The sequence below is a fragment of the Protobothrops mucrosquamatus genome, unplaced genomic scaffold, assembly GCF_001527695.2.
Source record: "Protobothrops mucrosquamatus isolate PMUCROS unplaced genomic scaffold, P.Mucros_1.0 scaffold_167, whole genome shotgun sequence".
Lineage (NCBI taxonomy): Eukaryota > Metazoa > Chordata > Lepidosauria > Squamata > Viperidae > Protobothrops > Protobothrops mucrosquamatus.
Window position 1 is genome coordinate 329,735 of NW_015386243.1, and position 11,376 is coordinate 341,110.

An 11,376-nucleotide genomic window follows, 5' to 3' on the forward strand; every position below is an offset into this window, starting at 1 on the left:
GCAACTCTCCTCCAGGGGGCTGTTGGTGAGGAGGGGGCCGTGGGGGGAGGCGGGGCTGGGGCGATGGCATGCGTGCCCACAGAGAGGGCTCTGTGTGCTGCCTCTGGCACGCGTGCCATAGGTTCGCCACCATTGCGCTAGAGGGTTTGAGCCCATAGAATAACATCTGCCAACCGTAGATGAGTCCAAAAGGATGAAACTGGTGACACTGTGCCTTCTGAAAGTCAAAGTAACCGAAGATTACCAAACATTTTTGAACTATGGCCTAGGTGCTGACTTAGAAACTGGGAGACTATGAGTTCTAGTCCCACCCTAGGCATAAAAGCCAGCTGGGTGACTTTAGAATAGTCATTCTCTCTCAGTCCAACCTATCTCACAAGATTTTTCTTGTTGGGAAAATAGGAGGCAGGAGTATTGTGTATGTTCACTGCCTTGAGTTAAAGTAATGAAGGTGGGATTAAAAGCTAATACCTCAATAAATATATAAAACTGTGATGCCCAGGACTCTGTCTTCCATTTAATGAACACCAAGATAGCATCAGATTGCTGGCTCATATTGAACTTGGGCTGACAAAGACACTTGGATCCCTTTCTCACGTACTCCTGCCAAACCAGGTTTCCTCCACAATATGCTTATCCTTTATATGTTTCAGACACTTGCTGGTCTGAGGGCCGCCCTAATTCTTTTTTGGCCCACTGCTCAAGCCTGTCTACATCTTGCTGCATCTTCTCCCTTATCTAAAGCAATGTTTCCCTACTTTGGCAATTTTAAAATGCGGGGACGCCAACTCCCAGAATTCTTTACTCTTAGGTATTGCGCCTGTCTCCCAGGTTCATGTCAGGTGCACACTGTCATTTACATGGTGTCATCTACATGGTACCAGGACAAAGCTATCAATCCTTCCTTCCAAACTGAAAGGAAGCCATTAATGGCCACTCTTAGGGTGCCATCATTCAGCCAATTCTGAAACCATCCAACAGTAATATCATTGGGTATGTCTAGTTTAATGAAGAGAAGGACGAGGGGGGACATGATAGCAGTGTTCCAATATCTCAGGGGCTGCCACAAAGAAGAATAGGTCAACCTATTCTCCAAAGCACCTGAAGGCAGGACAAGAAGCAATGGATAGAAACCAATCAAGGAGAGAAGCAACCTAGAACTAAAGAGAAATTTCCCGGCAGTCAGAACAATCAATCAGTGGAACAATTTTCCTCCAGAAGCTGTGAATGCTCCAACACTGGGAGTTTTTAAGAAGAGACTGGACAGCCATTTGTCTGAAATGGTATAGGGCAGGGGTAGGCAACCCAAAACACTCAAAGAGCCACTTGGACCCATTTCCCACCCAAAACAAAACACTGGGAGCCACAAAACCCTTCTGACATCTAAAATGCAGATAACACTGCATATATCCTTTTTTACCTTTATTATAGGGGGTGTGTGTGTGTGTGTGTATGTGTGTATATCATAAAGGTAAAAAAGGATATATGCAGTGTTATCTTCATTTTAGATGTCAAAAGGGTCTCTCTCTCTCTGTCTCTCCCTCCCTCCCTCCCTCCCTCCCTCCCTCCCTCTCTCTCTCTCTCTCTCTCTCTTTCTCTCCCCCCTCTCTCCAATCTTCTGTTCACCTGGCAAGCTGGCTTCAAGCTGTTCTCCAACAAGCGCAGGGGTAGGCAACCTGGCTCTTGTAGGACTCATGGACTTCAACTCCCACAATTTCCGAGTCAACATAGCTGGGCTAGCTAGCTCTCTCCTGCCCTTCCTGCTTCCTGCAGAGATGCAGCCAAGGCAGGAGTCCCACCCAGTTCGAACAGGGTGAGGCTACTCTCTTTTTCACACACACACACAAACACACACACACACACACACACAGAGAGAGAGAGAGAGAGAGAGAGAGAGAGAGAGAGAGAGAGAGAGAGAGAGAGAGAGAGAGAGAGAGAGAGAGAGAGAAGGGAAACGCAAGTGCTTCTCTCTGTCTCTCTCTCTGCAAATGGCAGAAGAGGCTGGGAGCCACAGGGGAAGGCTCAAAGAGCCACATGCGGCTCTGGAGCCGCAGGTTGCTGACCTGCGGTATAGGGTTTCCTGCCTGAGCAGAGGGTTGGACTAGATGACCTCCAAGGACCCTTCCAACTTATATTGTTGTTGTTGTTATATTATTATTGTTGCATTATTATTGTTGTTGTTGCTGTTGTTGTTGTTGTTTTATTACTACTATTGTAACCCATCTTTTTACCATTTTATGAAGAAAAACATCCTAAACTATTTTGCCAAAAGTGCTGCTGCTTCCCAAGTAAAATGCCCACAGAGTTCCCCTCCTTCAGGATCCAGGTAGGAAGCTGAGTGCAACAGGATTGGGGTTCCAAAGGTCCAACTTCCGTCCTCCCCTGCCCCCCCTCCACAGTCACATGACTGTATTTTGGGCACTCAACAATCCACCCACATTTACAGCTGTCTTGCTGTCGCATGATTGCCATTCACAAAGAGTTTTTTGGTGTTTTTGTGCCAGAAAACAGTGTTTACTTCCAATTTACTTCAGTTTCTGGCAAGAAAATTGGCCCATGGTGAACAATGGGCTTGCTTAATGACTATGGCGTTCGCTTAACAGCCACTGCAAAACAAGACCGAACAATTGGTTTGGTCATATGTCAGCCTGCTTTACAATAATCACGATTTACGACTGTAATTGCCAAGCTCAATTATACAGTGGTCGTAAGTTTAGGACTACCTTTATACACCTCTACAGGTAGTCCTCGACATACCACAGTTCATTTAGCGACCATTCAAAGTTATAACGGCACTGAAAAATGTGACTTATGACCGTTTCTCATAGTTATGACCTTTGCAGCATCCCCAGGGTCATGTGATCAAAATTCAGACACTTGGCAACTGATTCATATTTATGACGGTTGCACTGTCCCGCGGGGGTCATGTGATCCCCTTTTGCGACCTTCTGACAAGCAAAGTCAGTGGGGAAGCCAGTTTCACTTAACAACCGGGCTACTAACTTATCAACTGCAGTGATTCACTTAAAAACAGTGGCAAGAAAAGTCATAAAATGGGGCAAAACTCACTTAACAAATGTCTCACTTAACAACAGAAATTTTGGGCACAATTGTGGTTGTACGTTAAGGGCTACCTGTATTAATAGGCTGGCCTACCTTGTAAGACAATTGCAGGAGACACATGTCCATTGCTTAGAGCAGGGGTCTTCAAACCTGGCCCTTTTATGACTTGTGGACTTCAACTCCCAGAATTCCTCAGCCTGGCTGAGGAATTCTGGGAGTTGAAGTCCACCAGTCATAAAAGGGCCAAGTTTGAAGACCCCTGACTTAGAGGGAACTTTGTGCAATGACATCCTTATATGTTTGGTGACAGGTTTTTTTTTTTCCCCTCAGCAAGTGGGAGGCCAGTGTGGAAAAGATTTAGCAGTAAGTAAGATGGTGGAGGGAAAACACTGAACCTAGAAATAAATGTAAGGGGTGTCCAAAACCTATCCCTATTTTCAGCTGTGAAGCAGTAGGTCTATTTGACAGGAGGAGCTTCTCTAACTACCCTTACTGAGAAAAAAAATAAAATTGAGTAACTGAATTTACATCATCTGCTGCTAGGGAAATATCCGTTGTTTGCCAGTGCTGCCCCACCCAGTCCAGATCCATCTCTGTTTATTCGTTGTCACATTTCCCCACAGCAGACAAATCTCATTCTAAGACAATAAGGAACTGTTATTTCTGTGGGCAGGGCAATTCTACCATAAAATAACCAACCACCTGTTGGAAGCAGACCTCCAGACAAGGCAAGTTTCAGTCCATGGTAGAAGGACAGTAGCAAAGCAAGAAGAGTGTGGATTGAAAGTGCAGCCAAGAAAAGAAAGAAAGATTAGCAGGACTTGGGGGAGCATCTGAAAAAAGAAGAAGAAGAGTCTGCTGAGAAGGTCATTGCAGAACTTCAAGGAAAAGAAGGAGAGGAGACCAGGTTGCAAGATGAGCAATCCAGAGAAGAAGACACCTGAAATGAATGAACCCCTTCATCCTGGGTTTCAGCCTGATCCGATGAAATCAGCTATCAATCCACCACCTCCAATGTATGGGCCGTCTCCCTCTATGCCATACCAGTACCAAGCTTACTCTGCACCTCCTGGAGCCATACCTGTCCAGCCTCAACAGACCATCCTCATCGCAAATGTCCAAACTGCCAATGAACCAGATTATTTGGGCTACTCCATCTTCACCCTCCTTTGCTGCTGCTTCCCCTTGGGCATTGCTGCCTTGATTTACTCTATAAAGGTAAGTTTTAATGAGAGAGAGACAGACAGACAGACAGAGACAGAGAAGCAGAGAGAGAGAGAGAGACAGAGAGAGGCAAAGAGAAACAGACAGAGAGACACAGACAGACAGACAGACAGAGACAGAGAAGCAGAGAGAGAGAGAGACAGAGAGACAGAGAGAGGCAAAGAGAAACACAGAGAGACACAGACAGACAGACAGAGACAGAGAAGCAGAGAGAGAGAGAGAGAGAAAGACAGAGAGAGATACAGAGAGGGAGGGAGAGAGAGACAGAGACAGGCAGAGAGAGAGAGGCAGAGAGACACAGACAGAGAGAGAGACAGACACAGAGAGACAGAGAAACAGAGAGAGAAAATGGTCAATGCTAATCTAGTCTTCGTAAGAGGTAAAAGAGACCGCACTTGTTGCAGCAAAGTGTGAAGCAAGGGACAGGACTATAGAAGAGGGAGTAAAAGGAAAGAGAGCAAGAAAAAAAGGGAATAAAGTTTGTTAAGGGTTTGTTAACACAAGAGAACAAATACAGTTCAAAGAAGGAAAGCTAGCATTGCAGAGATAAGAGCTCCTTTCAGTAAGCTATCAGAGTTACTGATTTCCTTAGTTGATTATTGCTGAAGTACTATAGAATTATTTATTGCAAGCAGAAGCGTGGATGAATGTGATGAAGCGTGCAAGTGGTTCTCAATTTACGACCACAAATGGGATCAGAATTGTTAAACAAGGACGGGGGGGGAGGGTTTGGGGTTAAGTGAGTCACACCTGATTTTATTGGCTTTTTGGCCACAGTTATTAAGCAAATCACTCAAGTTATCGAGCGAATCATACAAATCCAGCTTCCTCCATTGATTTTGTTGGAAGCCAGCTGGGAAGGGGGCAAATAGTGATTGCAAGACCCCAGGATGCATCAGGCATCATAAATACATGCCGATTGTCAAGCACCTGAATTTTGATTCACTTAACTATGGGATTGCCGTGACCGTCATAAGTGCGAGGAATGGTTGTACTTCACTTTTTTTTCAGTGCCATTGCAACTTGAAATGGTCATTAAATGAATGATTGTAAGTTGAAGACTCCCTTGTAACAAAATTATGATTCCTTCTAGCAAACATGTTGTTGTTATGGGCTTTACCCTATTTTTAAAAAAGTGTTTCAGATACCAAACTGTTGTGGGCGGGGTTTTTTTTAAGGGAAAGGGATGCATCAGAGAGGTGCATTAAACCTCCCAGAAATTTAGTTTGCCGATTTGAACATTAGCTGAAATAAGTTTTAAAAAATCAGGTTGGAAGGCCACAAAGAACGTGCCACAGCTTGCAATAGAACTGATGGCTTGCCTTTCCTATACCAGCTCAATGGAGAGAACGCTAAAAAGAAGTTTTTCTCATAATAGCATCATAGTGAAGAGATGTCAAAGGACACTCCCTAGAGACACCCAATCAAGTATTTTCTGTTCTTCCAGCAGAGATATACAGGCAGGCACTAAATCACCTAGTGAGTTTCCATGGCTGATTACGGACTCAGCATGGGCTTTCATGGCGTCTCTCCAATAACATAATTATTTTTTATGTGTCTTTTGTATTTTCCTTCCTTTCCTTCCTTCCTTTCTTCCTCTTTCTTTCCTTCTTTCCTTCCTTCCTTTCTCTTTCTTTCTCTTTCTTTCTTTCTTTCTTCTATCCTGTTCAGGATAGTTTACAAGATGACAAGAGAAAAGTACAATGAAAATGATCAGTGTAACCAAACCATACAAAAAATCAAGCACCAAGACAGTCCTGGTCCACCATCTGCTCCACGTGTGAACCGAAAATTGTAAAATGCAAGCAAGGCAGGCAGCCCACTGTGCTTAGGACACCTTATGCTATAGGAACAGGGCTGCCAAGAAGATTCTCCCCTACTCCTTTGTGTGAGGTGGGGACTCCCAACTGCCCCATTCAGAATGTAGATACAGAATGAGTGAAACAAAAGAGGCAAAATTGTCAATACACAGGTACTGAGCTACATAGAGTTTATAGGTTAAACCAACCCCTTGAATTGGCTCCCAATGTCTGTTTGCAACCAATGAGCAACAAAGAACAAGTGTGGCATTGCTACCGTACTTACTCTTGATAACAGCTGGGCTATTGCATTTTGCACCAAAGACACAAAGTCCAAGTCCGTTTGAAGGGCAGTCCCATTGAATATGGGTAGAAGCAGCAGAACTTCATGTAGACAAAATAAAATCATGCAGCCAGTTTCTTCCAAAAAGATCTGAGAATCAGTGGTACTATTTTAGCCTACAATGCTGGATTTTATGCACTTGGGTCACAAAATGTCTTACTGCGACTGCAGGAAACATTGGAGCAAAAAAATGGGCATCAGGTCGATGAAAAAATTCTCATGCATAGAAAGCTACAGAGATGACCTTGGAGAAATCAGACAGTTAAAAAAACCCAGTAAACAAGGGAAATCTAGGAAGAAAACTTAAACACCCTAATTCCCTGAGAAATAAGAGGGAGAGAAGGGAAAACAACAGCCAGGCATTGAATAATCTGGTAGTGTAGCCTCGATCACTCAAGAAGAGTTCCAGTCAGATTTATGAAACCTGCTTCCTGATCTGAATGGCCTCAAAGGCTAACATCCCACCAGAGGTGAGATCTGCTCCCACTTTCTTGGCCTTCCAGAAGGACTTAAAACTTGGCTCCATCAGTTGGCTTGGCGCCCTGATGTGGACGCTCTATGCTGGAGGTGGTTGATGGAATAAGAGAGAAGACTCCACCCACATAACCGTTCGTCCTCTTGCTATTTAGTCTCTATTTAATTCTTGCTAATTTAAATTGTTTTTTATATGTAGGCTGTCTGAAACAATGCAAGATGGTGTGAATATCTGTAGCAAGAGCCATGTGGTTTAACAGGAATGTAGATGCCATGATTAGTAAGGCTGTGCAAATAATCTAGGAAAGCTGCTTCCTTAAAGATTAAAGCAAACAGCCTGATGCCGGATCAGTCAGTACATGAACAAGAGACGGCGGGAAACTATCCCTCATGACCAATGGTGGGATTCAAATACGTGAACAACCGGTTCTCTGCATGGATGCCGCTTCCGGAAGTCCATTCTGGGCTTGGGCAACAAAAATTAGCTACTGGTTCTGCCGAACTGGTGCGAACTGGCTGAATCCTACCACAGGAAGGAAGGGAGGGAGGGAGGGAGGGAGGGAGGGAGGGAGGAAGGAAGGAAGGAAGGAAGGAAGGAAGGAAGGAAGGAAGGAAGGAAGGAAGGAAGGAAGGAAGGAAGGAAGGAAGGAAGGAATTCAAATATGTGAACAACCGGTTCTCTGTGTGGATGCCGCTTCCAGAAGTTCGTTCTGGGCTTGGGCAAAAATTAGCTACCAGTTCTGCCGAAGTAGTGCGAACCAGCTGAATCCCACCACTGCTCATGACTGACAGAGATTGGCAACAGTTTTTAACCTGTTGCCTCAGCCATGTGGTCGAAAGACATGCAAGAATTTGATTTCAACATAAATAGGTCTTGCATTTGATACCCAGAGTCTTTTTTTTCTCCACTAAATCAATTTATCTGTCATTGCTGATGATCTGTTTCCAATCCAACTTGCCCAGAAATGTCTTACACCACCCAAAGTCCTGTGCAAACTCTCTACAGGTAGTCTCCGACATACAACCACAACTGAGCCCAAAATTACTGTTGTTAAGGTTGCAAAAAAAATGATCACATGATCTTGGGACACAGTAACGGTCATAAGCATGAATCAGTTGCCAAGCATCTGAATTTAAGTGAATCAGTTTGTAACTATGAGAAACGGTAATAAGTCACTTTTTTCAGTGCCGTTGTAACTTTGGACAGTCACTAAATGAACTGTTGTAAGTCAAGGACTGCCTGTATTCAATCTGACGAGCTAAATCAATTGGAGTAGTTATGAAAGAGTTTGATTTTTAAAACAGGGTATGGGCACAAGTGCACCAAATGGATAAAAAGGGATTCAACTCAATTAATTTGAGACCCAGGCTGATCTTGTCCTTCTGCAATATGATCAGGGTTTTCACAAATACACACACACACACACACACAGAGAGAGAGAGAGAGAGAGAGAGAGAGAGAGAGAGAGAGAGAGAGAGAGAATAAATACTATGTTCACCAGTCTTTTGTTTCACTCTGTATTTAGTGCCTTTCTCTTTCTCTTGTTCTTCCGTTGCTTCTCCCTTACATATTTTCTTCTCTTCTTGTTCTTTTTTTCCCCTCCCTTCTTCTGCCTTCCCATTTGCCATCTTTATTTAAAAAATTATGTTCTCATGCATGTTTTGTCATTTGCCTCCTCCTTGCTCTCCCACATGTCCAGAGTCAAACTAATTATATGAGTATCAATAACCTTTTTCTTACCTCTTTCTACCCTTCCACCCTCAGACTCAAGGGGCCAATCATCAGGGAGACGTCGCGTCTGCTAGGAAATATTCCAAACTGGCCCTTGTCTTGGATCACACAGCACTTGGACTGGGGATTGCGTGGATCGTTCTGACTATTATTTTGGTCATTGTGTTCTCCACCGTGGCTGCCTCGGTTTCGATTCAGCAGAACCAGTTTGGAAATTACAATCCCTGAAGACACCGTATTATCTCAAATGACTTCTGTCCTTACTACATGAAAGAGAAGTCAGAAATCTAAATTAAAGTCATAGTCTTTGAATTAATGTCAATCGTGTAAAACTCTTGGTGCAGAATCTAACCATACGCTGGTCCTTCAGATTTCCCGTGTCGTAGGCTAGCTCACACATGCTTTGTTGACCGGCAACAGGAGCTAAGATCTGCCCCATATTACATTGAAGAAAACATTAGGCTGTCTGAAATCCTATAATCCAGAATTCTGATTCGTATTGACCCCAGATTGAAACAATAGCTTGGGAAAAAGATAAATGTATCAGTTTTCAGGCCACATGTGAAGCATTAGTTCATTTGGTGGTGAACACTGCTTATATTAAAATACATGTAATCAGTTCTAATTAATATGAAATGGATGCAATACACTAGACATGAGAACTGAAGTCACATTTTGTTGGAAATCTACCATAAGGATATTTCTCTTATTTTCTCTGAAACAATGTACTATAAGACATTATCATTACTTATAAGACACAGTGTTATCATCAATCAAAAGTGAACAATTTGGTATCTTCATGTAGCTTTCCAAATCCTGACACACATTTGACTCCAAATTATAAACTTTAATGTGATTGTAGGAAAATCCCTGTCTCATCTTTCTGTATAATTGATGTTATTGTCACATTGCTCTTATTGTTGGAAATTATTATGTGTTATCCAAATAGCATCTGCCCTTCTGCAAGTTGACAACTCTGTACTGCACTGATACAATACAAAGCGAGACTTTATTAAATGCATGAAGTGTAATCCTGTGAAGAATGTTTGGTTGAATCTTATGTAAATTTATAAATGAAATAAATGCTAATTTGTGTTCTGGCCCTTATGTGTGGACTTTCAACTCCCCAAATTCCCCAGAGAGTTGTGGAAATAAATGGAAATCAGAAATGTCAAAATGAAAGACAGGACAGAAGGATGAATTTGTTAAATGAGCTAAAACTAGGAAATTATAATGCATTTTGATCGGGTGCGGAATGAGAGCTTAGTTTAACTGGGTCGCATCTGTTTTATTTATTTTTGTATGTGCATACGAGTAAGGTTTTCATTGGGTCACCAATTGAAAATATATAGCATAGCATACACACTCATAGCATACACACCCTGCAGAAAATGTTTGAATGTTAAAACAACTGCAAACTACGGTAACCTTTCCTTTGATGGAAAATCACCTAAGTGCTTTCTAAAATCAATATCTTGCCAATGAGAGTTATTTTTCCCTGGGATAATCAAGCTTGATGCCCTCTACGTGGAGTTATGCTTCCCATGACCAGGAAATTCCTTAGCCAAGGTTGCTGAGGCTTATGGGACTTCAGATCCAAGCAGTCTAGGGAACCAGGCCCATCCCTGGTTGTTCTGATACTAACTGCAGTGGAGTAAGAATTATTTTCATAAGAAATAGCTGAGGAGGGAAGAGTGAAAGCATTCCTCATCCAACAGCACAATTCCTAATTGAAATGGCTACTTGGTATTTAAGAAAAATAAAATAAAATATAAAAACGGGCATGGGTCCAAGCCCTGTAATTATTATAATGCCTACTTTGGCTCGCAGTACACATTTTGCAATGTGCAAAGCGTTCTGACTCCTTTCAGCACGTTTTTATTTTATTTTATTTATTTATTTTTCTGCCCTGGCTGGCTTGAATGTCTAGCTGAAGGGAAGAATTGCATGATGGGAGTAGGTCTGCCCTTGAAGCACATTGGTTTCCAAGGAGAGATTGATCTATAAGGCAATAGAGGCCTTATAAAACAAAGGGCAAAGAACTTTTGTACTTTCTCCATAAGGCAATGGAAAATCTATCCAGACAAGTCCTTTAGCTGCAATCCTTCCGTCGTTTCCATTGAACTGAGGCCTCCGAGAACCTTCAGCTCATGAAAAGTCTCTGCAAACATGGCCAGTCATTTCAGCCTTGTTTTCCTTTCCTTTCTAACATGGCACCCAGAGTCCTCAGCCACCTCCCAGGGTCAGTCACAGATTTCATGGGGGGTGGGGAGCACAGCATTCTTGGCAGCCAGCTGCTTCGACCCATTGCCTCATCTCAGGGGTCTTCTGTGGGTCCCCCTGCCTCATAGAGCCACTGTGAATACCGTTTTTGAAGGCAAGGCTAGATATAAATGTCACAGACAAGGGAGGTGGCAACGCAAAGACCACAGGTTACATAAGCCCACTGGTTTCCAGTCAGTAGCCTTCAGCATTCCGAAAAGGAACAGATGATTTGTGAGATCACCTTTTCTTAAGGGCATCTATTTTTATTATTTTTATTTTATTATTTAAATTTATATACCGCCCTATCTCCCTTACGGGACTCAGGGCGGTGAACAGGCAATAATAAAAATCACAGTAAATATTACATAAAAGCCTGCTCTAAAATATGAAACCCCTAACAAAACCCAATCAAAACTACGCCAGGCTGGCCGCATGGAACAGATGAGTTTTCAGGGCTCGGCGGAAGAGGCGCAGGT

The 11,376-nt window shown here is 43.0% G+C and overlaps 1 protein-coding gene across 1 annotated transcript; it reads left to right on the forward strand.

The window, feature by feature from the left end:
- The first annotated feature begins 3,671 nt into the window (after nt 1-3,671).
- Nucleotides 3,672-9,655, forward strand: LOC107292586 (trafficking regulator of GLUT4 1). Its single transcript, XM_015821694.1, has 2 exons — nt 3,672-4,281; nt 8,669-9,655. The coding sequence occupies exons 1-2, from the start codon at nt 3,979-3,981 to the stop codon at nt 8,861-8,863; spliced, it is 498 nt and encodes a 165-aa protein (XP_015677180.1). The 5' UTR covers nt 3,672-3,978; the 3' UTR covers nt 8,864-9,655.
- The last annotated feature ends 1,721 nt before the right edge of the window (nt 9,656-11,376 follow it).